Source organism: Branchiostoma floridae, chromosome 6 (genome assembly GCF_000003815.2).
Source record: "Branchiostoma floridae strain S238N-H82 chromosome 6, Bfl_VNyyK, whole genome shotgun sequence".
In the NCBI taxonomy this organism is placed as follows: Eukaryota; Metazoa; Chordata; class Leptocardii; order Amphioxiformes; family Branchiostomatidae; genus Branchiostoma; species Branchiostoma floridae.
In genome coordinates, this window is record NC_049984.1 from 10,945,167 (window position 1) to 10,972,600 (window position 27,434).

At 41.5% G+C, this 27,434-nt stretch overlaps 4 protein-coding genes across 14 annotated transcripts; 2 read left to right on the top strand and 2 right to left on the bottom strand.

Moving 5' to 3' along the window:
* Nucleotides 1-2,079: 2,079 nt before the first annotated feature.
* Nucleotides 2,080-7,297, top strand: LOC118417591 (charged multivesicular body protein 4c-like; the record flags this gene model as incomplete). The annotated part of the gene is given in 3 exon segments (XM_035823187.1): nucleotides 2,080-2,194; nucleotides 3,514-3,631; nucleotides 5,117-7,297. Coding segments are annotated over 3 exon segments (295 nt in total), but the record flags the coding sequence as incomplete, so codon positions are not given.
* Nucleotides 7,298-7,596: 299 nt separating this feature from the next.
* LOC118417592 (testis-specific serine/threonine-protein kinase 4-like) lies at nucleotides 7,597-13,222 on the bottom strand. Its single transcript, XM_035823188.1, has 4 exons — nucleotides 12,805-13,222; nucleotides 11,791-12,220; nucleotides 11,202-11,359; nucleotides 7,597-7,736 (listed from the first exon to the last, which is right to left on the bottom strand). The coding sequence occupies exons 1-3, from the start codon at nucleotides 13,107-13,109 to the stop codon at nucleotides 11,204-11,206; spliced, it is 891 nt and encodes a 296-aa protein (XP_035679081.1). The 5' UTR covers nucleotides 13,110-13,222; the 3' UTR covers nucleotides 7,597-7,736; nucleotides 11,202-11,203.
* Nucleotides 13,223-14,229: 1,007 nt separating this feature from the next.
* Nucleotides 14,230-23,244, top strand: LOC118417477 (uncharacterized protein KIAA0754-like). 11 transcript variants are annotated; one of them, XM_035823046.1, is made up of 12 exons: nucleotides 14,231-14,410; nucleotides 17,202-17,337; nucleotides 18,228-18,323; nucleotides 19,007-19,093; nucleotides 19,241-19,306; nucleotides 19,765-19,869; nucleotides 20,314-20,385; nucleotides 20,746-20,796; nucleotides 21,083-21,190; nucleotides 21,611-21,715; nucleotides 22,020-22,769; nucleotides 22,812-23,244. In XM_035823046.1, the coding sequence occupies exons 2-12, from the start codon at nucleotides 17,239-17,241 to the stop codon at nucleotides 23,232-23,234; spliced, it is 1,962 nt and encodes a 653-aa protein (XP_035678939.1). In that variant the 5' UTR covers nucleotides 14,231-14,410; nucleotides 17,202-17,238; the 3' UTR covers nucleotides 23,235-23,244. The 11 variants fall into 11 exon arrangements, with proteins under 11 accessions (XP_035678946.1, XP_035678939.1, XP_035678938.1 ...); XM_035823045.1 differs by having other exon boundaries at nucleotides 18,231-18,323; nucleotides 22,020-23,244; XM_035823043.1 differs by having other exon boundaries at nucleotides 14,232-14,410; nucleotides 22,020-23,244.
* Nucleotides 23,245-24,119: 875 nt separating this feature from the next.
* On the bottom strand, nucleotides 24,120-27,362 carry LOC118417481 (monoglyceride lipase-like). The gene is made up of 5 exons (XM_035823056.1): nucleotides 27,124-27,362; nucleotides 26,830-26,925; nucleotides 26,428-26,503; nucleotides 25,976-26,115; nucleotides 24,120-25,394 (listed from the first exon to the last, which is right to left on the bottom strand). Exons 1-5 carry the CDS (start codon nucleotides 27,169-27,171, stop codon nucleotides 25,260-25,262), a joined length of 495 nt encoding a protein of 164 aa, XP_035678949.1. The 5' UTR covers nucleotides 27,172-27,362; the 3' UTR covers nucleotides 24,120-25,259.
* Between the last annotated feature and the right edge of the window lie 72 nt (nucleotides 27,363-27,434).

Sequence of the window (27,434 nt, forward strand, 5' to 3'; positions counted from 1 at the left end):
TTCTCAGTGTCTTTAAGTTTTATGATGAAAACATGGAGTAAACATCGCTGGTAGTTTTGTCTACACTTACAGGCTCTTAAAATTTGCATGTTTCTTGTCATCTTTGATATTACAGTTTTTAGATCTGAATTTTCAGTTTAGGCAGTTATTTGATTAACATTTCACTCTTAATTTACAGCTTAATATCGTACTGTTTCTTAGCCTGGGTGCCATTGTAGTTAGTTTTCTACTGCACCCTTACTCCCTTAACATAAATTGGGGAGCTGTGAAAAAACAACTAGGGTAGCACCTAAGCTAACTGTTGCTGTCTTAGAGTTAGATCTCACCAGTTTAAGTTTTTTAGCATTATTGGGTGGCATTAAACACCTTTTTTCCAGCTTTTACTTGCCCAGATCTCACATGCTCTTGTAGTCTATGTGGATTCCAATAAGAGCATTTTGCTGTGCATAATGACTTTGGTGTAACCAGCAACAGTAGTGTAACCTGGGTACCATCCGATTTCTACCGGGATGCCAACGCCTTACACTCACTACCCTAAGAAGTATTGTTTTAGGGTAGCGAGTGTAAGGAGCCCCGGTAGAAGTCGGCTGGTACCCAGGCTAATAGGAGTGTACAATATAGAACTTCTCCTGTGCAATGTCCCAAACCCTCAAACTCCAAGCAGGTATTCATGCAAACACCTCTACCCTGTCATCTGCTGCTTCTCCCTCTGTGTTTGTGTGTATCAACATAATTATGATGCCACTGATTATAAGTGCGGTTGTGTGTGTCTGTCTAATGCTTTCCCTTGTACCCTTGTGGTGCATAACGCAAAATTAGCTGACAATTATTCCTAACATGTCATTTAATATCTGTTCCATTTTTGTCTAAAATATCTACTGGTAAACCAAATGATAGCAATTTCACTTTCAAAACAAAATCGATGATACCAAAATGATTTTATCATGTCTCAATACAAGTGGTGGTGGTATGTAATCTTAATTTCTTGCTGAAGATGATGGTGCAATAATCCTAGAGTCCATTCCAAGACACCATGAGGGTTTTTAGGCGATATTTATAATTAGTCTGAATTATTTTGAATAAAAGAATATCTGAGCCACAATAATTAAATTATTTTTAAAAAATTGACTGAGAAAGTACTCATATATTTGAATTCCTTTGAATATTTTAGAAACATTTTGAAAGTAACTGTACAAAAATATCTTTATTTAGAATAATTGTGAAACCTCTGTGTGATAATTTGATGTTTACAAATATTTACAAAAAATGGTAAACCTCGCCAAATGGTTAAATTAGTTTATTGCCCCCATAAAAGTAAGCCCCATTGTTGTATCTGTATATTTTTAGATTTCACTGCTGGGCACTGGTGGATCCTTTGTGGTGGGCCATTGTTGCATGGCGCCCAACCATACTTTGCAAGGATGTGTGAATTACTATCGATCTTCCCAGCCCACTGAACCATTTACAAAAAATGGTAGAAAATGGTAAATAATGGTAGAATGCTGTTATCATTATTTAGAAACCATTAGAAGTATCCAATTCCACACAATGAATATTTCCAAAGTTTTACAGGACCAGGGAAATATTTATAATGTTGAAACAGTGTTACAAATATTTCTGAACTATCAAATGTCCTAGACATATAATTACAAAACTTTAAAATCAATTCTAAACAATGGCCACAAACATCTGCATGGTGTCTTGGAATGGACTCTAATCATAATGTGAACAGATATCAGTGCACAAATAATCTGACTACTGATTACAGAAAAGGCTTCAGTGATTATAACTTGATATGTTGATATAACAGGCATTGGGCTTGGCATGCACGCCAAAATAACTGTCAAATCAATGCAACAGGGGTGTAAGACATACTAATAATGTGTTGTTACACCACTAATGACATATGATTACCAACCCCATGTATTCCACCAATGTTGTCTGTTCATCATTCATGTTTGTGCCCCCCCTACCCTCACCTCTCCATCCACCCACCATGAACTGTCACCCCCTGTCCTACCCACCTATCCCATGATCCCTGTGTTGCTTCGACCTCTGAGGCTCCCCACCTGTACATAGGGATGTGGACCAGGTCGACGACCTGATGGCAGACATACAGGAACAGCAGGACATTGCACAGGAGATCTCTGATGCCATCTCCAAACCTGTAGGCTTTGGGGAGGATGTTGATGAGGTGAGGCAGTGTTGTAGAAGTGTGCTCCCAATGAAAATGTGGAAGGCTCCTCAAAAGCATTTCAGGACGTATGTGGTTGTTTGCCCAAAATCAAAAGTTAGAACTCTCTTGGCAAAGACTCTACAGCAGTTTGTCTGACATACACTTCGTTCAGTGTACAAGAAAATTCTTGGGGTTGAGAATAGTTTCAGCTATAACTCATATCTGACATGTCCTGAATGTTTGGAGACTGCCTTCCATGTCGTATGGGGTCACATATACTTGCTAGAGACAGCGTAGTTAGATGGCCATGTGCCATTTTTTGTTCTTCCTAACAGAGACATAGATCAGGTGGATGACCTCATGGCAGACATCCAGGAACAGCAAGATCTGGCTCAGGAAATCTCCGACGCAATCTCAAAACCGGTGGGATTTGGGGAGGATGTGGATGAGGTGAGGTGCACAATGTTATACAGAAGCACTGCAGCAATCTGTGTGCAATATCTGTACAAGGGCAGCCAGCTGCAATCACAGGACCATTCTCAAACTGCAATACATACTCATTGCTAACATGCATCTACTTTTGATTAACTGATGAATATCACTGTTGAACAGTTCACATGGGTCTTGTGCCAGCCACACTCCAAAACTTGGAACAGGGCTGTATCCACCTTAGTGTTTTTCAGACTAACTTATTGGTCTGCTGTTGATTTTCTTATCAACTTAAATCTTTCAATGCAATCTTACAAAAATAAATTTGCATCAATTTCATGTCACGAAGTTCAGATTTTTTGGACAGATTGGATGAAGTTTTTGTCTATCTGCAGGCAAAGTTCCATTTCAGGATGTACAGAAGGACAGTATCTCCAGTGGAGACATCGCTGATTTGGATTGTATTTGGATTGTATACTGCAACATTGAGCTTGCTCACATCTTGTCATAATTTCTTTACTACTCACCTCACCTCACCTAGTCCCATCCTCATCAGGAGGGTCGGGGACTATGGTTGTCTCCAGCACAAGTCTTTACTACTACTATCTGCATTTTGAAATTTACAAACATAGTTTGGCCCGCCTTGTGTATATCATTTTGGAGGCAACATGCAGACAGACTTTGTGAAAGACTTCAAACCAAGTTTTACATATACATACACAGACACACAAACACACATTGTGGAATATTTGGGGTACAGGTCATCAACGGCAAGATCAAGAAAACCTAAGTACAGCTGTATGATAAAACCATAACAATAAACTTGGTCCAAAGTAACTGCCCTCTTGTTTGGAATGGTCAAGTTTGAGAGACAATCAGAGCATTTTGAAAATGTCTGTTTTCTTTAGGATGACCTGATGGCAGAGCTAGAGGAGCTGGAACAGGAGGAGCTGGATGAGAAACTCCTGGACATCAACGCACCATCAGAAGAACTACCCTCCGTGCCTGGTCACAAGATCCCTGCAGGTTGGCAGACAAACTGTTTCCGTTTTCCCTTCTGTGTCAGATAGTTTAGACTGCTAGACTCAACTACAGTAGTACATGTCATTGTCATAAGAACAATGTATATGTCTTAGTCCTGGGTATAGGTACAATACTGCAAAGAAACATTTGGATACAGGTCATCAATGTACAGGTACTACATACCTGAATAAACTTGGACTAAAGAGTGTAACGTTGGACTCACGTTGGGAATACACCTTGCATGGTGCAGTTTTTTCAAGAATTTTAAGTTAAAATGGTTCATTTTAGGGTATCCTGAGGGCCAAAATTACTGTCAGAGAGGTTACAGTAAAAGACTATGGTCATACGAGGGTGAGTCAGAAAGTAATGCAAGTGGTTTCATAACAGACTCGTTTTTTTATCAATTGAGTTGAAATTTGGCACAAAAGTAGCGATATATGTCCTCTTGAGATTAAATGTTTTAAATTTGGTCTTTATTGTTTTATGAGCAACTGAGTTGATTTCAAGATGAACACACCCTTGGTACCTTGTCAGACTAGCGATTCCTCTAAATCTGACCCACTAAAAATCACTGTAGGAAGTTGAAATTACCCATGTATGATACCAATTGTCTCTATAGATTGCGTGCCAATTTTCATCTCTAAACTCGTAATGGTTCTTTATTTACAGCTGCTAGGATGCAGTAAGTTGTGTTATAGAGCTGTTGGATTTATACACGAATTCGTGAGTTGTTGGTTAAAAGACTACTTTTGCATTAACCAAAAGAAACAAAACTTTACACAGTTATTAACTGTTTAAAGGCCAAAAAGTGTGGTAAGTTTCATTTCTCTTTGTTAATGGAAAAGAAGGCTACAGAAAGTTTTAATAATAACACCGCAGATCTCATGACCCTGAAGACCGCGTATACCTCACTCTACACCAGCAACGAAAAACGAAAAACTGCTCAGATTTCAGAGTTAAAATTAAGCGTGTGGCTTATAGAGAAATGCAGCTTATTACATGTGCAGGCTTAGTCTCCTACAATAGCAAACATTGGTTTAGGGATATTCTTAATTGTTCGTTAATTGGACCTCTTTTTTCTTCTGACGGGATACCAAGGGTGTGGTCACCTTGAAAGCAGCTCAGTCACTCATAAAATAATGAGCAACAAATTTTGATATTTCAATCTCAAGAGAAGATATGTCTTAACCTTTGTGCCAAATTTCAACTCATTCGATCAAAGAACGACTCTGTTATGAAACCACTTGCATTACTTTCTGACTCACCCTCGTAATATAATATGAATGACCTGGTGGCATCCCTGGTCAATCAGAATTTCATGCTTGTCAGAGGATCTGCTCCCCAGTGTAAGGGCATCTAGTGCATCCAATTTTTTGTCAAGCGCATCCAGCCATGGCGTATACCTGGCTAAAAACCTGTACTCAACCTTAGTACTGATATACGTAATGATTCCTGTCTCACTGATGTATTTTGTTATATTCTCCACAGCACAAGCAGCAGTTGCTGATGACGATGATGAGATGAAAGAGCTGGCTGCCTGGGCCTCATGAGCACCTACAAACATACCCCTGCCCCATGTCACAGCCTGCAGGAAGTGTCGAGGAAAGTTGATTCCAGAAACTCTACTGGTCTTAGGTTAAGGTTACGCGTACAGTAAATTACTAAAGCAAGATCATTGTGAAGAAGATTTAATGATACCTAAAACGTACAACTTGAGTTGTTGAAAACTCAAGATATCTCTTGTCCTGGTATCTTATTCGTTGTTGATAGAAGAATCTAGAATGAGCTGTACTTACTATTGTGGGGAATTTTTTACGACTCTTCTGACGTCTATGGTAATACTGTCATCGTATCATGGACTTGGGCTGTACTACCCTCAACATTGTCTTTCTTGTTTAACAAATGGATTTGGCTTGAACAGGTACCGGTCCAGTTTCTTACATCAACTCCTCTTCCCTACTGTCATGTTAATCTAAATGAACTGTACAATATCAAACTCCAACATGGAAATCATCGACATCAAATTGCCTTCAACCTTGAGTGTTTGTTTTCAGGTAAGCCACCAGCGTAATGAGATACATGTATAATTTTTTAATCTCTCACTGCATCGAGGCCTTTTTCTTCTATGTATCAGTATCTTTTCATTCATTGTGATTCGTGGTGGTAGGCACTGTAAATATGATATGATACTAGTAAGTGGACACTGTTTAGAAGTATTGGTGCCAGGCCTTTATCTTCTATACTTTACATTGAATAATGCATTGACCTGAATGGGTAGGGGTTAGACAGAATGTTGGGCTCATGTCATCCACTGAAAACAGTATGTATTATTAATATTACGCACTGCATTTCTATCAGATTTATATTAAACTGTCTTTCTTACAACATAGGTATCACCATGTTGGTTTTGGTTACTTCTGGACTTCATTATGCAAGGAATGGTGTAGATAAGTTTGATGAACACAGCATATAGAATATGTATGTACATGTAGATGTGTGAATTTCGTATGGTAGATTTAGACGTGTAATTACATGCAGCTTCCTCTGTTATCTACATAGGCGGTAGGCCATCGAGTTTTTGTTGAAATCAGTATTAGTTTGCTGTAATAAAAATCAGACTCCACGGAAAGATTCCCGAGAATCGTACACTTACACACTCTGGTAAGCGATTTCGACAAAAACTCGATGGCCTATCGCCCATGTTATCTATTGACTTTTTGGTGTTTTTGATAGTGGTATAATATTGAATATGATAGATGAGTATGATACAAAAATTACAACAAAGAATTTGTAAAGGCTGAATCAAAGATCATTACATGTATGTACATTTTGTAGACAATGCTTTTCTGGAAATACATCAAAATGTTGACTTGCGTGGCTGTAACTATGATTGTACACAATGTACAAATTGCCACTGAAGGTGGGCATTCATTACCTGCCAGGTTGTAAGTACTGGTCAAACTTTTATGTCATGATGTTTAAACTAGATTCTACACTGTCACACAGTTTGCCAACTGTACAAAGGAAAACGTGGTTCTCGAGACACAGCCTACAAGGCGTTAACCTGGCCAAAGTTTCAGTAACTACACAGCTGCCACTTACCTTCCTCTGTCTGTACAGAGTTGGAATGGCTATCATTTTGCAGTTGAGGCTGCGTATATGAATATGTCAAACCTCGGAACAATTAACCTATTTTTTAGTTTCCTCTTTTAGAGATGGACTTATCATAAGACATTAGCTTTCAAATAAAAAAATCGGAAGGTTGACAGAAGTTGCTATTTTATGACAATGAATAAACAAATTTAGGCACAAAAAAGTCTATCAAAAGGCAACAGGCCTGTGCCAAACATTAGAGCAAAAGGAAACATTACTTGAACTCAAGTATACTGAATCTGATGTTTGAGTACTAGACTGGGAAGATGTAGACAAGAATAACAGGTTGTCCTTTATCAGTGTAAAATCTTGACAATGGGGCTGCAGCTGTACTACTGAGTTATTGGCATAAGTGTCATGCATGAGATTTTGTTTTACGTTTGAAGACCTCATACTTGTGCTCGAAACAGGAGATGTAAATACTGATCACTGTATGTTTTAAAGTACTAAGACTACTTTCATTGAACATTCTTCTTTTCTTTGCTGGTAGCAATAAAAGTATTACCTGGTATTTGGCTAACATGTGTCTTGTCTTTATGGGATGATAGTCAACTTTTTGTCGTGTCACAGACCAAAACATTGTGGTTGTAAACTTGCATTCAACATTTGTATGTCGAGGCTTAGACATACAAGCTATAGTGTCAAAGTAGAAAAAATACTTTTTGTCTACATTTGTCTCTTCTACAAAATGGAGGTGCCCAATCTCATTCCAGGACATGCTATAATACATAGTATCCTGCATTAGAGTTGCATGTAACATTGTGATATCAACTTTTTAAACGTGGCTGACTAGGAATGCTCTGGCTGCGGTCAAAGACTTTCAAATATCATTTATTCAATGTTTCAGCACAGGCTAATACCGTGTTTGATCCAGTTTTATTTTTTTTCGGGAAGAATCTGATACACTTTGACTGCTTCTGTTGTTCCTCCTTTGCCACTTTCTGCTTTACTGGCCCTGGTGACAGAAAAGAAAACCAAATCCAGCAAACTGCACTAATCTAATGGTTTAAACTAACCCTACATAACATTCCATGAAACTGCAAGCTAGACAACGATAAGTTCAAGTAGCATGTCAGCAGAATATTTCTGTAGTGGACTTACAAAAATGATTACAATGATGAAATGCTCCCATTTTGAGGTCACTGTAAGGTCTAAGCGAACGATAGAGAGAAACAAGAAAGCTTTTAAAAAAAGCTGGCCGGGGCGCATTTGGAAGGACTACCTCAAAATTTCATGTTGTGTTCCAGTAAAATGTGCATCATTATTAAACTAGAAGTTTATATCTAAAATCTATGGGAAGTTGGCTGGAAACCTTTGTTCACTGGTATAATTGGATTTTCCGGCGTACTTTTGTGGGCGGAATTGTATCCCTTGTGTGCGCTGTGTGCCGGATATAAAAATCGTAAAAGAAACTCCGGTGCGAGACCACAGCCAAAGGCGGGAAGAGGTCCCGGATGTGCATTGTCGTTCTTTCTTCTGCTCACAGGTCTCATTTGCTTTCTTTGCTTTGTATGATGTTCTTTGTTCTGCAAGACTCTCTGTCTTCTGTTGATAGGTTTGTTTTTCTTGTTTGTCCTTGCATATTGCGCTTTGGATTGCAAGACCTTGCACTTTTTTATCATTTAAATTTGATGCTGCATTTGGTGACATTACTAATTGATTCAAGAGGCCTTCATTCCTGTTCTCTGGCATAGCACTTGGATGTTTGCTTGTGGTGCATGGCACAATGTTTTTCCCAGTACTTTGGTTACAATGTGGTGCAAATGGAAATGCTGTGTTTGGTTGTTGTAGGTTCTCTTTCGTAGATACAAACTCTGGTTTAACCAAGGTGTATGTGTGTTGTTGTTGAACTTGAAAGCAGTTTTCTGACTCAATCATAGAAGAAACATTGCTAGTCAGATTGATAATGTGTATACCAGTAGGTTCAACTGATAAGAAAACATTTTCTGCTTGTACTGGGACAACCTCAAAATTGCATGTTGTGTTCCAGTTAAGTTGTTGCAAGAATGAAACTAGATTGCTGTTTGAACTGTGCATGCTTAAAGTAGAAGTGCCATGGCTATCTGGCAATGCTGTTATGGGACTTCTGGCATGTGAGTCATAAACAAAATACTTGTTATCAGCGTGCAACAATGCTACTGTTGAACCAGTTATTCCATGTGCTGTTATGAAAAGACAAGTGTTGGATTCAGCAAATGCTGCTTCTAGGGCTTTCTTTAAGGTGTAATAAGGATAGACTGCTTCTGTGGCAAATATGTCTCCAGTGTAAGACTCTTTTATTGATACACGTACAGTATTGTTGTAAAGTTGCAAATAGTCTGGAATATCATCAACGGAGAGGAACTCCACACCAGATCTTAGTGATGGTTTTATGTAGGTGTATAGTGCATCTCCTTGAAAAAGTACACCATCAAGGTCTGTACTTGTCCAGGTAATTGCTTGTCTGCAAGTACTGTGGTTAACAACTGCCATTAAAGCATTTGCAGTGCATTGTTTGCCTCTATTATCTCCACTGAAAATGATGTCACCTTGGTGGTATTTTCCCGATAAAATAGATTCACACATTGTTCACAATATATGTGTTCTTTGCTTGACTTTATTTGCACAATGCACAGTGCTCAGTGGCACGATTGAGTCTGGTGTGTGCAAAATGCACAGTGCTCAATGGCACGATTGGTCTGGTGTGTGCAAAATGCACAGTGCTCAATGGCACGATTGGTCTGGTGTGTGCAAAATGCACAGTGCTCAATGGCACGATAGGTCTGGTGTGTGCAAAATGCACAGTGCTCAATGGCACGATAGGTCTGGTGTGTGCAAAATGCACAGTGCTCAGTGGCACAATTGGTCTGGTGTGTGCAAAATGCAGTGCTCAGTGGCACGATTGAGTCTGGTATGTGCAAAATGCACAGTGATCAATGATCTGTTAATAGGTCTCAAGGTCTAATTTGGTTGGATCAAGGACTCTCTTTCAAACCTCTTTGGTTGGATGCAAAATGTAATGCGTAGATTTCAGCAGAAGAAGTATAAATGTGTACTGTGTAAAATCTTATTGAGTACAGACTTTTGCTAGCTGTAAGTTTCTGTATATTACTGTGTCACTTGTATATATAGCAGAGAACAGTCTAAGGCGTCACTGAAACAGAAAGAAAATATTGTCTTGATCACATAACATCTTACTAGTACCAACAAAAAGCAAAAATCTACAAAAGTTCAGGTGTGACATCTTGCCAACTGCTTTGCTGATTGTTTAACAGTTAGCTACAATCCGTTGTTTTCTACTATTCTTTGGAAATGTATGTTTTAATGTATTAGAATCCGATCCATCTTTTCAACTTGTACGATATTTTTACAATCAAAAATGCCCTGCATAATGCCTCGCATCGGCTCAAGCACAGTGCACCATTAAACTATCTAAATTCTCGTCAATCCCCACACACTGGTTTTACTAAAAAAACTATATACCGTTCCTTGGAAATATGTTTCAATGTGTCCGAATTCATGATCACTATCTTTTCAAATTGTACGTTACTCTTACGATCGAAAATGTCCTGCAGGACCTCCTGCAGCTGCATATATAGACGCACGCCCCCCTCCCACCCGCACGTAAACTGTTCCAATCGTTGCACAATAAACTTGACTGTATACCCTCCACAAAATCTTTCGTCAAATGTCGTGCTCATTTTACTCACATGACACTACGCCTTAGAATGTAATGTTATATTTTAATACATCCGAATTCCAGAAAGATAACTTTACAAACTGTACCAATTTCTGTACGATAAAAATCTCACCTCCTCCGCACCGTCAACGCCCGTGAGGGTATTTACCGGAATAACCCGAAATGACCCGGAATAACCCGGAATAACCGTAATATTTCTTGTTCCCATGGCCATATATACATTATTTTATGCCAAAATATTGCATTCTGCGATCTTAACTTATCAAAGCACACTGTATTTCGGTAGCTTTCATCCTTTATTAAGGTTATTCCGGGTTATTCCGGGTTATTCCGGGTTATTCCGCTAAATACCCGGACCCGTCAACGCTATCGCAAAATGAACCGTGCGATTTAACGACAACTCCTCAAATGTTACATGACCAGTGTTTTACTGCAAATCAAGAAACATTTTCCTTTCCTAGACTTTGCTAATGAGCGCTGCAATGTTTTCTGTACGAGTAGAGGTCATGGATAAACAGTATTCTTACAACGTTTATTTGAAGGGCTAAGAAGGGCTGAGAATTGTCGTAAAAACGCACGGTACATTGCGTTTATTTGAAGGGCTGAGAAGGGCTGAGAATTGTCGTAAAAACGCACGGTACATTTTGCGACCATAGCAGACCCATCCAAGGACGAACCATTAAACCGGGGACAAAGCCGGGCGCCTGCGGCGCCCCGGCAAAAATGGTTTGTACTACATACACTTAACGCGTAGGCGCCACCCTGCGGCACCAGCCTGTTCTGCGGATTCCGTCGATGTACAGACGACGTTTGGCGCTGGTCAGGATCTTGTTGATCATCGTTTTGCAGTCTTCTGACACGGTGTGTTTCACGTTGGGAAAGACGACTGGGTTTCGGACCTAAAACAATAAGTAACGTTACTTAACAGCTTGTTCTATTGCTAAACATGAGAGACGCTCCATCTACACGTACCATCGCCGCTTGCTTCAGACGAGACTGAAACGGGTATCTCATTGGACCGCGCCAAGTTGCGCTAGGACATTGCGCTAACTTTGCGAGTTTTAGTCAGTTTTCACTTGCCGTCACAGTCACACTGACATGCGACGCATTTGCGTTTGAAGACCAGATGAGCGAAGAAATGGTCGCGCTCGAAATGTAACATTTTCAGTTTCGATATAAGAGAGCTTATATTTGCGCCACTTTGCGAATGCCTTTCTCAATTTGACGCAGTGATATCCATTGGAAAGCATATTAGCACCAGATTTACGGGGACGTGTATCCTTCCAAACGCACGCTGTTGGTACAGATAGAAGAAAGGACACCACCAAACCTGATGTAGAAGCGTTCTGTGGTTGGAGTCGTCGTAGGGAAGCCTCCCGTACATCATAGTGAACAGCACCACGCCCATGCTCCACACGTCAGCGACGAACGGGTCGTACGGCACGCCCCTCAGGATCTCCGGCGGCGCGTACGCGTAGCTCCCGCAGTACGTCTCACTCAGCTTGGCCCGCCCGTCCACCGCCTCCAGGTCCGACCTCGCGAAACCGAAGTCCGTGATCTTGATGTGATCCTTAGCGTCCAAGAGGATGTTCTCGCATTTGAGGTCTCGGTGGGCCACGCCCTTGCGGTGACAGTAGTCTATGCCGTCCAAGAGTTGATGGAACCAGAGGCCGGCCTGAGGTTCAGGGATGAAGGATTTGGCCTTGATGCGGTCCAGAAGGTCACCGTTGTCTGCTACCTCCATCACCAGGTACACTCGGCTAGATAGGAGGCCAGAATGTCAGTTTAGTGTTATATGTTAAGAAGAGAAAGGAAGAATCGAAACCAAAGCGGATAACGGCAAATTTCACATGGAAAGTAAGTACATGTATTTGTGACGGAAATGGTAATGAATTGGCATTTACTGGTCATAACAGATGTACTCACGGTGTTTAAAAGAAGTAAACGATTAAAAGAAATTTAAAACTGTTGCCCCAGACTGCGAAGTCTTTCAGCTTAATGTTCAAAATTGCATATAAGGTCACAAATTTTACGCATTTATGAAGGTTAGACATCCAGGTAGATAAACAATATTCAAGTATAATTCAACCTTTACAACTGGATAAAACGGAGACGTACCTATACGTCCCGACGTTTCGACTTTTTTCTAGTTAGATGTACTTGTATTAAATTGTTTCTGCTAGTTCATTCTAGTGATGCTTATAAGAAGAGTGATGGATGTCACTCGAAACGTCCGGAATAAATCTACGTTTTGATCCAGTTGTAGAGACTGAATTGTATTTGAACATATTTGACGCAGCTCGTCACAATGTAGCGAATGGCGCGACGTGAGCGTGGCTCCCACCTTGTAGTCTCTATCGACTGTAGGAAACAGATCAGGCTGCGATGTTTCAAAATCTTGATGACGTCGATCTCTCTGGGTAAGAACTTCTGGATGTAGTCGTTAGGAGCCCGTTTCTTGGAGACGATCTTGATGGCCACCTTGCACTTGTGCCTGTTGGAGTAAGCGGCCTTGACCGCTGCGTACGAACCGTGACCCAGAGTGGGTCCCAGGAGGAAGCCATGAGATTCCAGTACCGTCACCTGCCGGCTGGTGGTGCTCTTTTGTCTATCCGGATGTTTTTTGTCAGCTTCTTCTGAATTCGGCATCGCAATGAATTTTGTATCTATTACAAACAGGCCACTTATCTCGCCGATTTGTTTGCGCGTGTGGCCTGTTTGTCCGGGACGATCTTCACAAGAACCTTGGAAACCATATTGTGACGCCAGACATGATTCTTTATGATGTTCCAGAACGTGAGATACAAAACCATGTAACCGTTATTGGCTTTTTCGATGGGGAAGGGAGTGCATACGGTGGAAAGAACCAGCGGTAGGAATTCGAAATTGCATTTGTATTCAAGATTTGGACCCACACATACAATCAAACCCACAGGCACCACAGGGCCCATAGGTTCAAGATATCCGAAAATACGATAATTATAATGCTAATTTTTTCCAGAGTTCCTTTCTCCTCCTTCCTTCATGTCTTCTTTCTCCTGTTTTGATATGCCTCAATCGATGTTAGACTTTATAACTTAGCGCATATTTCCCCGAATATAAAACGATGGTAAAGTGCATTGGCGAACCGTGTCTTTAACACCATAGTCTGCGTAAAACGGTATCAGTTTTAGAAGGTAACGTTTAAACCATAGGCCTCCAACCAGTGCACTAGTGTTCATCCCCTGGTTCGAAGGTTAATATTATGTTTTATTCATAAAAGGAATATTGACTTCCATATGTATATAACCACGATCCATCCTATATGTTTGACCCGGGCCTAGTATTGCCACCACATCAATATTCCTACAGCAACCGCATACCACCAGGAGAACTCATTTGCCCGAAAGACAGTTTTCAGTGTAGGAGGACTCCTTGCACTATTGGATGTAACCGTGAACAATCAACTAGCTATATACATGTATGTCCATCACATTTTTGCCTCAAAGCTTGTTTATACATTGGGCATTAAATTATTCTTGAGATGTTTGCGGTATGGTGACACCTTTCTAAATTCAATATGAAATGGTGCGGACTGAAATCTTCTTTCCATCTCGATCCAACATCTATTAAAGCATCTACGATGTTAAGAATGTCTATTATAACAAAACGTGATTTTTGATCCTGTGTCAATCTCATGTTGACCCAATTCCGACAGAGTCTGCATGTTTACTCGAGAGCCGCGAGACATGCTGGTTTATTTTGGCGCGCCGTTTCGCTCTGAAAACACCAGCTGTCAGTCACTCTTTAAACCAGCGTGCAAGCCGGTCGCTACCGATACATGACCTCCCAGCACAGAGCTGCGCACTTCGCACTTGCGAACAGCCTTCTCTGGGCCTTACGTCACTCCAGTGCTGTGCTGCTGTAGTGCCTGGTACCGACTAGCTGACTAGCGCCCGTTGGATAGGTAGGTCTGTATTTCCACAGTCTTTTCCATCCCTGTTGTGTTTTGTAGAACATGTATGGTATGGATAATGTACTGTCAGTATATGATGGTTGTGTGGATGGTACTACAAAACCTACGCCGGTTGCACTACGCACGTATCCATGTGATACCATGCTGCAGTATCGGTAACTGAAGGCAAACACCCATACATGTATACGTGATCGATATGGCATATATTCATGTACCACCATTTATAGATCCTTCAAACAGATTTGTTCGGGTTATAGACAGGAAATGTTTAACCTAGAGAAGGGCCGCTGTGTACCAGGCATGTTCTGCTTGCACAGTCAAATGGCACTTAAGTACGCTTTATGATAACGTACCTCTATGAAGGCTTATATCTCTTTTATATCATCGTCGTTTATTTGTCACTGTGTATGTTTGAAGCAATGGCTTGTTTGAAGGTGATATTGCCGGAATGAGTGTTTCCGGATATAGCCGATGGCAACTGCATTGACCAGGCATTGCCCCTGCCAAAAATAACACAGTTGCCTGGCTTGGTGGGTGGGAATCGGAAGCACACCCAGCAATATATGAATCATGGTCGAGTAATTTCGTTATAATATTTCGAATAAGTCTGGAGCACATAGCCAAAATAACAGCTATCAATTCTTATTAGAGTCACACCATTCTTTATTAATGACATACATTACAATCATTTACGCTGTGATCCATGTATTGTAGATGGCGCATCAGCTGGTCGCTATATGCCATTGATTTAAATGCCGGTATCGTGTTTCATACGCCCAACATGTAGGCCAGTCCACATGCATCCGGCTTCAATTCCAAGATCAAGAAATAACAAGGGCGATTCTGAATGAACGATCACGTACTTCTACTTGCATTTGAGTCGTGAATGGCTAGTTGCTTTTGATTTCCAACGTTGTACCTTGGGTATGACATTGCTTTGGACAGCAATATTCTGCTGCTACGGTAGACATGAAAGCTAACTTTGGTACGCCATATATTTCTCAATGGCGTTCGATATTGTTTTTCTGGTACAATGTAGGTCATCTCCAGCGCACCTCTACGTGAGGCCCATGGTTATATAGGTTACTCCCGGTCAATAGTAAGTAGGTCAGAGGACTAGGGCAGACCGCTTAGCTTTGGGCATACAGACCTAGTTATTAGTCCGAGTGTTTGTTAGCTGCGTTCTGTTTTCTTCAACTCCCCATGACAGAACGGTCACCTACCCCTAATCTTTGTCAACCAATCAGCACATTCCTGTGTCAGTCGTCCTCCTGTTGTACAATGAATGCTTTCTCAGTCTGGCCTTCAAGCGTAATCCCTCTTGTACTGACAATTCTTTGTTTTATGATCTCTTCCTTGGACTCCAAGAAAGACGATGACATGGCTGTTGAAGTTCCCAGTATCCATGGCCATGCCAGTACTTAACCCACTACACTTCATGAATATCAACCGCATTTTTGGAAGGGCATGGCTATAGACAGGATGTTCCTGTCAAATGTATAAAAATGTCTTATTGCCAGGAAGCAAAAATACCGTTAAATCGGCAAATAATCAATACAATAACCGGTGCAATTAATGTCTGGAATGTAAATAAGCTTTTTTTTAAAAAACATTTTACATTTTAAGATGTTATTCACAAGGAACAAACAGTCTATTGCAAAGAATCATTATTGACAGCCCTCCGGTCAATGTCGCAAAACAATCTTATTGACAGGGACGCCCTGTCGATAGTACCCGTAAATTTCAATTGACAAGGATATCATGTCAACAATGCAAAGATACATCATATCAATTGTGCCAAACAATTCTAATTGATGGTTGATCATCGAAGGAACATCCTGTCAATGTCCTTTGCATTTTCCAATATCCCGTCCAACGGCGCAAGGGGTAATACGATTATTCTCATCACATCGAGCTGCCTTAAGTAAATATATTGGTCAGGACTTCGGTACATCGTCATGGCGCTGACAGAGGCGTGTTACCAGCTCATACTGGCTGAATCCAGCTCACGGTGGCTCGTCATGCCCTGGTTACGTGCCTGTCTCTGAGTCATTAGGACTGTGTGAATGTAGGGCAGGGCTTTGGCAGCCCGCCATCATGGAGATGTCAAATATACTACTAGTGTGTCCTTGATGAATGGTTCGTATGAAGATATGTTCGGGTGTACATGCAAAGGGATTTACTATGACTGCTAACAATGTGGAGAACTTGTATCCAAAGTTCTAATCAGAAATGCCATTTCTGCCCCCTCACCCCACCAGACACGTAAATGACATTTCTCTATCAAGTGAGGCGGCGACGTTGGAATGTAAATTTCCCTGCGAAAGTATATCACGTTTTTATCATATTTCCTTGCTGTGCGGTTATCGATACATGTTTCAGTTTTCACTGCAGTCACGATATCACGGTCAATGCAATATATGTGTGATACTTGCTAACCTTGAAGAACGTTTGTCCATATGGCTATTGACAGGATGTTTCTACCAAGAATCATTCTTATTTTTTTCTCAATTAACAGGACGTTCCTGTCAATATGTTCTTTTTGAATAGCTTTTCGTGATCCTGTCAGCCCCAGTCCTCAGGATAATCCTGTGAAATTGTGCAAAATAAGACTTATTTCATCCAGCTGACACGTCTGCTTGGAGACTTCCGAGATGGAGCCTGTGACGTTTTGTTTACATGGCGATCCGACCGAACCATTACACCTACTCTCTGGTCAGATGTTAACCGATTTAGGTGTATTCATGTGCTTCCTGTCAGTGAGACTTTTTTTTCATTATCGACAGCAACCTTTGTACCCGTGGAAGTGTTGATAGCCTGGCTATGGCAGACTCCATGACAGAAGCCGTTACCTCTGCACCCGCGGGGGAGCCTGGGGTGCTGGCTGCTAGAGGGAAGGATGCTCTAGAGACACGACCAAAGGTATGTCAGAGAAAAGAAAAGGTAGAGAGAAATTTCAAGGCAATTAACAGAAGAAAGAAAAGAACGACCATAAGAGAAATATTTTCCGATTTGACTGTCTAAATTCAGTAGAAGCTGCCGGCACTTTGTGGCATTATAGCCAAAGTCACAGAGAGCTAATGTATATATATATAATATAATGTATGTTTTTTTTAACAAAACAAGGCCTATTTAAATATCTTGTGATGCATCTATAACGTTTGTAAAAGAAATCGTATCCTCATTCACATAACCTATGCGTATTCTCGTGAAAAGACGGAGAGAGTTATGACTTATCTATTATGTAGTTGTCAGCTTGTCACTGGTACTATTTCTCGGACACGCACACTGCCGCCATTGTTAAGTTCTGAAGTGCGCTTGAAGTAGGGCAGGTCAGGCCAGCCGGCATACTTGTCTGGTTACGTTCATGTTTACCGACTTGGCCGTGCGTGGTGACACGTTCAGCCTATGTCTGGCAGCATTCCACTGAAATTTAGGTCAGTGTCGAATGCCATCCTTCATACAATTTAATCCGGAGTAGCCTGTACATGTTACACTATTGTCACTCAATCCTATGTCGTCTGAAATCGTTAGATGTCTATTTCATTTGTGTTGTATTCCATAATCTATCATCTACTCTCGTAAATGTTGCTATGTATACATTCAATTATAACTAAGGTGTTCTGTATGCACTTTGGCACAGTTATAGTTATGTATGAGCACATCCGAGGTGTACCGATTCTGTATGGAGTGCATGTTAGCTTGCATATGTTAACTTGAACTGTGTCCTAACAGCTCATACGATATAGACACATACCGTAACACAGAGGTAAACAGTACGATGTCTTCCCGACTTTGCTACATTATTCTAGCAGGATAACAGACACGCCCTTCACAATGGCGCCCCCATGCGTGCAGTACTCCCCCATGATGTTTTGGCCTTTCTGGAAGTGGCCATGCCAGGAACGGTATGTGATTGTGAACAAAAAGTGTCGAAGTGGACTTTTCCACTTTGTCACAAAAACTGGGGGCTATTCCATTGACAGCTTGGAGGTGGACTGGACACATATCCTAATGCTACCCTTCATTTGTTACTACATCTATGACTATCCCTCTCCTCTGCTTTCCTACCTCACTGTGCCTATCATACTGTCCCTTGTCACTGCCTCTATTCCATTCTATGAAGTTACACAGTTTTATATCCGGTCCATCTCGAACGTCCAATGTAATGGCTCTAGGTATCTCGGGTGGTTTTGGAACAAAAGTTTTGTCTGTATGCTTCGCAAAAAATTCTGATGCTATTCTGCAGTTTCAAAACTCGGCTTTATGCTCCATTTGAAGCTTTGCTGCACATAACAACGTACTACATCCGACGCCCCCCATTTTGGCAGGCTTTATAGCATACATATATGAGGCCGTGACAACCATACACGTTTCTAGAACCTGATATTGATGCAAAATAAGTGTGTGTACCTTTATAGGGCGCTTTACTGCAGCCATCATGTCTTCACAGTAACAACGCATGTGGGACGACGTTGCCCTGTCCTTGGTGCTGATCGAGCAGCGCGGCAATATTGCGGCGTCACCTAGCGGTGGTTGTTGAATTTACAAGTATACTCGTTGTTCAACGTTTTGTACAAAACTCCTGCAGATCCCTGCCGATGCCGCTGGAGGGACGCCCGTGATGACTGTAGTTCAAGAGGCCAACGTACAAGTCCCTACCGTATCACAGATAACGGTAATTCAATGCTTTGTCGTCACTTTTTACCTTCCATTCCTTTCCTACATTCCTTCCTTCCTTCCTTCCTTCCTTCCAGCTTCCATGTTCATGACTCCTCCTTCCTTTGTTTCCTTTGCGAACTTCCTCATTCGTGCGTTTCCCCAGAAAGAACCGACCCACGCTCCAGAAGTGAAGACTCAGGTAACACAGAAACAGACCGGCGAATCACAGGTATTCCTCAACCTGACCCTCCCCCAAACGATAGAATCCCATCCTTCCATTTCAGCTACCATGTAATACTTTCTGTAATGGCTGTACATGTATACGTACATGTACTATAATCGTGTTGGTCGTGCATCTGAATTTGGCTTATACTTTGTGAAAAAAAAATGAAATAGAAAACTGTTGGTGACGCTAACGCTTTGCAATAGTTAAGTAGACTGTTTACGACTATGATGTTAAGCTGTTGCACTTAGCACTTAGCACTGCCCAATGTATACCTACAGTTTGTATTGAAAATGTCACAATGTTACTTTGATGAGCATAGTTTGCACTCTATTCGGTACTACATATTACGTTGCAAACAGTCATTGAATTAGTGCCAGTTACACATTCATGTTGCACGTGCTGAGCTGTTGCTAACAGTCGATACATTACTCTAGTATCCATCCCTCTTTACCACAATACAGGAAACGTCAGTTCATAAAAAAGTACCAGCGAAAAAACAAGACACATCCAGTGTGGGACTTTCGCCAGAAGTGTTGTCATTTTTGGACATCACTTTGTATGGGGTGGTACGTTGACCCGGACGTAATTCTATTGTACCTATATAAATCTATGCAATAGCCAGCGTTGTATATCATAACAAAGTGTGAAAACTATTATAAGACGTGACCTGTACTAACGTTCGAGCTAAATATACTTCCATCATTTTGTAGAATGCATGCGTGCATCTGTGTCAGAGGTTCTAGTGAATGAAACGAACTAGTTGAACTTATTAGCGGTGTAACTTAATTGGTCGAAATTCCGAGGTCCAACTGAGACCGTAATGACGTTTTGTTTATCAAGATAGTTCCAGTTGCCAATGTTTTAATCCTCTCAAATCACGGAGAAAGCCAAACATGACTACAAGGAACGTAATGCTCCGCTACATGGGTGAACTTGAAACTGTTCATTGGTAGAAAAAGCAATGCCTGAGTGAATTCAACAGTTAACATCAGCTCATATGCCTTTGCTAGGCGGAACCTGAGATTTCGGAGGAATCATCGCCCGAAGCGCCCGTCACACCAGACTCACCTGATGAGCCTCATGTAATATCACAGCAATCCTCTCTCCTTACGCCTGGTTCTCAAGACTGCTTCTGTCGTCTTTATCAACCTTTTCTTGCTCTTTGCCTTACTTGCTAAATGTGCATGGCTTTGCCCAAGGAGGTTGAAATATTTCAACCTCCTTGTGTTGTCGCAGACTAATTTGTCTAAGACGATATGTCCCTTTCCATTCTTATATGACTCGCAATTTCCTAATACTTGCATGTACTGTTCTATGCCCTTCGAGTACTTAATAAATAATGTATTGGAAGTAAGGAGATGTATGGTATCGTTGTGTATAAAGAAAGTCAGTGAGCAGTTGGTTTTCATTCATGTACGATTTTTCGTTGTCTTAAATGTCAGGTAACAAAACGTGTTACCCAGGCTACATCGCCAGCCAGTGTTGAACCGAAGGTATTGTGCTTTTCTTATCTTTGCCCTCCTTTCTGCACGTTTGCTGCACCTTTGTTTCTTGCTTCTCTGTCATTTGATATTGTCTCGTTCTTTTGTCTTTGTTATTTCAAACTCAAGTGCCCCTTAGACCATGGCCATAATGTTCCATAATGTATCCGATAACACTGCTGTCATGGACAATGAAGTGACGAATCTTAGAAATGAGCTATTCTAATCAACAATTCCCTTAGAAATTAAAATGTCTTTCATAAGCCTTAACTTCTAGGTCACTTATCCGTCCCCACAGCAATCTTCAAGTGTTGAAAATAAATTGGCGATGGTAAATGGCAGCTGCACCGTCGCGACTCTGTCCCCGGAAGTGATGTCATATTTGGATATGGCAATGGCGGAATGGGTATGTCCCACTCCCATGGGTCCTTGCGGCATCGAGGGAATCAACATACATCGGGAAAGAAGTAGTTAATTCACTCAAGGAGGTTAAATTGAGGTTTGGTTCTATCGTGCTAAACTGATAGAATCAAATCACCCGAAAGTGGTAGACAGATCAAATCTTTAGGCAGAAACGTCCAGGCTGCCTGGAAATCCATAGTTCGACAGTACGAATAACCATAAGATTGAGAACTGTAACGTTAGAGGACTTAGAAATGCACGAAGACTTTTCAGTCTCAAAGTGTTCTTTTTTGCTCTTTTTCTTTTGTTCTGCGAGTACATACAATTATACAATCTAACACTGTCAAGTGCTGAGATTGAGGCGTGAGCAGAGTGGATTTTCATGACTGACATGTCGACATGTTGTGTTTTCCGTGCGACACAGATTACTGATGAGGTTGTTGTCCAAGAGATAGCTGAGGAAGCAGCTACAGCGAGACAGGAGATACCACTTCAGATACCTGAGCCAGCCGCAGCCGGTAGTGACAAGGTTAGTTTTGTTATAAATAATCTGATAATTTTTGTCATTGACGATCATATTCTATAGGATAAGCAATATCACAACAGTTCACAAAAGAATACATTGTGTATGATCAAACCAGACAACATTCTTGTCCATTCAGACGAAGCGTACCAACCAGCGGTCAAAGCTTTCAGTTTTGATATTCCAACAGTGACTTAGCGTTTCCGACATTCTGTTCATGCAGTAATGTATTCGTAGTTGAGTGTTGTCTCGTTCAGACACCACGCACAGTCAATAGGTGGTCCAAACATGTGAACATTATTTTTTGTAGGTCTCAACAACAGTTCAGGCCGAAGAAACGGCAGAACCTACAGTTGAAGTTGACGCTGCTGAAGTAGAAGTAGTAGATATGGAGGAAGTATCAGAGGTTGCCGTCGAGGACGTAAACATGGCTCAAGAAGTTGTCCACCAAGTGCAACTGGCTGCTGTTGAGACGATCCCCGAGGCTCAAGAAGATGAACACAAAGAACAAGAAGCACCAAAGGCTGAGGTTGAAGACATCGCGTCGACAAAAAGGGCTGAGCCTGAGGGTAAGCCAGCATTGGCAGGAGAGCCGGCGACGAAAGTTGAAGAGTCTACGACTCAGGGCAAAGAGCCCGCGACGGAAGTTACAGAGTCAACAGCGGAAGTTAAAGAGTCGGCGTCGGACGTTAAAAAGCCGGCAAAAGAAGCTAAAGAGTCGGCTACAGAAGTTACAGAGCCGGCCACAGAAGTTACAGAGCCGGCCGCGGCCACAGAAGTTACAGAGCCGGCCAAAGAAGTTAAAGAGCCGACCAAAGAAGTTAAAGAGTCGATGACGGAAGTTGACAAGCCGGCAACGGAAGATTCGACAGGTGAAGTTAAAGTACCGGCGACGCAAGTTACAGAGTCGGCAACGGAAGTTACAGAGCCAGTGACGGAAAAATCGGCGACAAAAGTTACAGAGCCGGTGACGGAAGTTACAGAGCCGGTGACGGAAGTTACAGAGCCGGTGACGGAAGTTACAGAGCCGGTGACGGAAGTTACAGAGCCGGTGACGGAAGTTACAGAGCCGGTGACGGAAGTTACAGAGCCGGTGAAGGAGGCTGAGGCAGTGGCAGTAACTGATGAACCGGTCACGGAGGATGGGAAAGAACCAGAGAAGGCCCCTGAGGTGGCGGTGGAGGCAGCGCCAACAGCTGAAGAGGATAGAGATAAGAAAGCGCCCGTCGCTGCCAACACTGAGTGGACCGAAGAGCAGGTGAAGGAATGGTCTCAACAAGGCTACCTACCCATGGTCAAGAACATGTTTCTTCCGTCGACCATGCCCGTTCTACCTAGCCCCCTGTTCTATATTGGTGTGGGGGGTTTGGCATCCCTTGTTTTCTACCTTACAGAATCCCCCATCATGGCCCTCATGACGCTCGTGTTTGTTCTTGTCCTCATCCTTCTCGCTCGGCTGTTCTACCTATACAGGCTCCATGGACAATGCGCCGCGGAGTCAGCCAATAAGAAAAAATCCGAGTGATCGATAAACATACACACAAAAAAATACTGTTGTTAAACAATCAAAATCTTACTGAGCTAGGCCAGCAGCCCACTACAGAATGCGTAAAGCGCTTTGTAGAATAGAATGCAAAGTGAAATTGCTCTTCAGCTGCTGAAGATGGTGTGTACCCAAGAACGCGTACCGCCCCCGGGTCAATGGCCTGTTCGGTCATATCATGCTTACTGAGCTTCGCCCACGGCCTACACAATATATATGCTTGGGTAGGATATGCTAAACCTGGCTGAGGTCCCATTTCTCATGGACGTGGCCTCTACCCAGCTGCAAGCTAAACAGAGAATCACCTGAACGTTTTAAGGTGAAACTAATTCTCTTATTGGCTGACATCTAAATTTAGTTAGAGTCCACGCCCACAAAAGTGGAAATGATTTGGCAGGACCTACAGGTGGGCGTGGTTCTTCGTGGCAGAATGTCTCATACATGAAAAGAAGTAATCCTGACTATAATCCAGGAAGCAATAGCTACCATATTACCGACTTGCTTCCTCTACATAAAGGTGCACTCTCATTTCACTCGCGTCACGCTTGCGTCACTTTGGGGTTCGAAAGATACTCAATGAATTTCAGAGATAAAGAACGAATTTTCTTATTTTTTGTTTATTTTGTCGTCTACTAAGTCATACTTTTACGTATTACGCAATATATAAATTATAAAAAATCGAAGAAAATAACAAAACAGTGACGCAGTGAATGAACCCTGCAGTGACGCAAGCTTGACGCAAGTGCAGTGAGAGTGCACCTTAAGGTCTTATGTACTACATCATTACAAGTATCTGTTATGGTAGTGGTAGGGTCTTCCCATATATGGCAGGGGTTACTTCCAAAAATGGATACTTGGAACCACGCATACGTACTTGGTCTACACGCGGCACCTTTATTCAGGCCTAGTCGGAGAAGCTAGTGTCGTCAATGTTTTAGGCTTATCTTAACCCTTTTAACATCAGGAACAGCATGTAAACGGGTTAGATTTATCTAATGTCACAAAACGACTTAGATCCATTTATTGGTACGCGACAACCATTATTTTCTCTTACGTACGCAAGTAAACGATCTGATGTTTAGAGTACAAGCACATGTACACCGACATTTACATGTATAACTGAACATGTATAACGAAAATGATATGATATATTGTTTACCATCATACCAGTATGTTTACAATCCGTACTGAATCCAATTATCAGAACGATATATACAAGCCAGGCGATAGTTAGCGTCATTATATCGAATATCATGATTTAAACATAGCAGCACAATATCTTACAGTCAAACTAGTCATGATACATACACATGACTGAAGATATATGGACTAGTGCTATTCTAGACAGCGATCATCATATGTATATCATAGTCAACTACTAGTATAATGGTGGCTAGTACTGGCTACTCAGGCTAATTTGCGCACACATGGTAAAATATGTACTGCATTTCATATACTACAACACTATGTAACGTATATTGAATTTACACCTCTGATATCTACAATATGACATATACATGTATAACGATATGGGAATAAAATCGTTGTGTCATTCATGGACCTTCATCTGATTGACTCAACATATTTCTTCTGGACAACAAAATGTGAGTTAAACAACAAAAATCAGTATAAGTTTACAACGAAAACAATGGTTGCACACCTATCATCTGCGATCAAAGGAATACAGGCATATTTTGGAGGATAAACACAGTTGCAAGACTGCGATATGTGTAGTAACAGTAGTAGAAGAATTCAAATACAATTTGATCTCTTCGAAGCTTCACAAGTGACGCAGAAGAAGAGTGATGGATGTCACTCGAAACATCCGGCAGTAAATCTCCGTTTTTATCATCCAGTTGTAGAAATTGAATCATTTGAATATTGTATACCTGGATGTATAACCTTCATAAACGTAAGTAGTAGAAGTTGTACAAGTAGTAGAGGCATACGGTGTTATACTGCACAATTGGGGTTATACCGCCCCTTATGGGGTGTAGTAATGAGAGTTTATAACCATACATGTGAGGAGGAAGTCTGTGCCCGGTCCACACGGGGTAACAACCAATCCACGATGTCCTTCTGAACCTTCTCTACATCGTCAGGCGTCTCCAGCAGTAAGTTGTGCAGACAGTTGGGGTACGTCTGCAGAATACACACAACATCAGAGACAAAGAGACTGAGATGGGATATCATTTTGTATATTGTGGGCAGTCTTAGTGAAGATAAATAATGCACTCCGTGTAGACAACGGGTATTTCACATGTTACATATAATCTTATTGCTGTAAACCATAAGATATCCATCTGTTTTAATGTGAGAATCATTGATGGCCAATCAGATAGCTGCTGACTTGTTTATTTTTAATACAATTAGCCAATAACGACCTAGGTGCTGTTTGCTCGCCCCCTGGTTTCCTTTAGACATAGTCTGTAGTTGGAACATCTTTTGCACATCTAGACTTTTGTCTGACAGACATCTATACTTTTCAGTTTGAAATGGTTACTTTGATGACTAAAACGTGAAGGGACTCTGAGGATGAGGTTTTTCATATTTAATGGTGCTGTACTATTGCATAGACGAGTCCCTCCCCAAAACACGTGACAAAAATATTTTGTTTTCATTCAAACTTTCGGTCTGTAAGTAGTACAGTTAAAGTAAACAATCATGACATTATGCATAACACTCTACAACATCAGACATACGGACACGGTACCCGTACGTACCTTTAACTGTTTATCTTGACTCCTGGCCTGCTCATACAGTTCTCGGGACCCGCCGATGTCTGTTACGGAGTCGTTCTCACCGTGTAGTATCAGAAATGGGCACTCGACTTCATGGAGCCGTTGGCGTGTTTCTTTTATACCTAAATCACATCATTAGAACGGAAAAAAGATGGCTTAGTAAAAGAAATACAATTTCAGGTAGCTTAGACTGTTTTTACGTTAAGGTAGCAAGCCTGTACAATGAATGATAGGACACATAGTTAAGTGTAGCAAACCGGGCTGACATTATGATGATATAACTCAAATAGGAAAAGTACGTCACCCGTAAAACATTCCGAACAGTGTCTGTTTGTGTACATGTATGAGACCATACATTTCCCTCCGTCCGATCCAGTGTAAAAAATAAGCTCTGCATTTTTATTCTTTGTTAGAAGATAAGAAAAGCACCCTACCATTAAGCAGCTGATGTGCCGCCCGCAACTTAATCCCGTCTTTAAAGACGAAAGGATCGTTTACGTACATCGTTTGCTGCAAAGTAAGAAAAGTCGGTCAAGAGAGATTAGTAAACTTCACCCTACATCGCAGGCGAACTATACATGATATGACAGGTAGACCTAACCTGGGTACCATCTGGAAGGTAGTTCCGTCCGGCGTTTATTATACACTATAACGTTATGTATATACAGTCGCTTCTCGCTCTGACATTCATTATACACTATATTCTGTCACTTCTCCGCTGTTCCAGAAGTGAACATAGGAGTGAACTACTACCTGGATGGTGCCCAGTCTAAGGTAAACCTACATTCCCCTTTGCTTTTTAGCATCTAGCTATAGTAACTTCAAACATAACTCACACTTTCCTGGTGTTTGCTCAGGAGTACTAGTAGCGGCCGAGGCCCGCCCACACGGACCTCTGGAAGCAGCCAGGCGCCGATTGATCCTATGACGATCTGTCAAACGGTAAAACATATAGACTTCATTTTCCTGACAACATACAAACCTACGCTTATATACTTTGAACTATGAAATATCTTGAATAGTGGTATTCCTACCAATAGCAACGTTACATTTGAGAACATCTACTTATAGATGTATGCTAAACTTTGCTCAGAGTATCAGTATAGAGGTTGTAGATAATGATACGTTACCATCCCTGCCAGCAGCGCGGCCCGTATAGCAGGGGACAACAGTAGCATCCCGGAAAATAGACCAGGACGCTGCAGGGATGCCCGGATTGCAATAGGGCCACCCTGTAAAAACACGAGTTACATGAATGTTCAGTGGTACTACTGTATGATGCACCAGTGTGAGGGTGGGACACTGCTGTGAAGGATCAGAGTCACATTGAAAGAAAATACTGTAAATGCATTTAAGTTCGCGGGGATTTAATTTCGCGGTAGCGGGAAAAATTACTTTTCGCGGTGGTTTTGGTATCGCGGTAGCACCATAGACTGCAGTC

Bases quoted from the DNA above. Each gene is read 5' to 3' on its own strand.
- LOC118417592 (XM_035823188.1), bottom strand. From the start codon at position 13,109: ATGCCGAATTCAGAAGAAGCTGACAAAAAACATCCGGATAGACAAAAG. The intron at 12,221-12,804 runs GTGGGAGCCACG...CCTCCTATCTAG, and splicing joins CAGTCGATAGAGACTACAAG to CCGAGTGTACCTGGTGATGG. The intron at 11,360-11,790 runs GTTTGGTGGTGT...TTATTGTTTTAG, and splicing joins ACAGAACGCTTCTACATCAG to GTCCGAAACCCAGTCGTCTT.
- LOC118417477 (XM_035823043.1), top strand. From the start codon at position 17,239: ATGGCAGACTCCATGACAGAAGCCGTTACCTCTGCACCCGCGGGGGAG. The intron at 17,338-18,227 runs GTATGTCAGAGA...ACATTATTCTAG, and splicing joins CTCTAGAGACACGACCAAAG to CAGGATAACAGACACGCCCT. The intron at 21,191-21,610 runs GTATGTCCCACT...CGTGCGACACAG, and splicing joins ATATGGCAATGGCGGAATGG to ATTACTGATGAGGTTGTTGT.
- LOC118417481 (XM_035823056.1), bottom strand. From the start codon at position 27,171: ATGCTACTGTTGTCCCCTGCTATACGGGCCGCGCTGCTGGCAGGGATG. The intron at 26,926-27,123 runs GTAACGTATCAT...ACCGTTTGACAG, and splicing joins CCGCGCTGCTGGCAGGGATG to ATCGTCATAGGATCAATCGG. The intron at 26,116-26,427 runs GTAGGGTGCTTT...GATGTGATTTAG, and splicing joins GGCACATCAGCTGCTTAATG to GTATAAAAGAAACACGCCAA.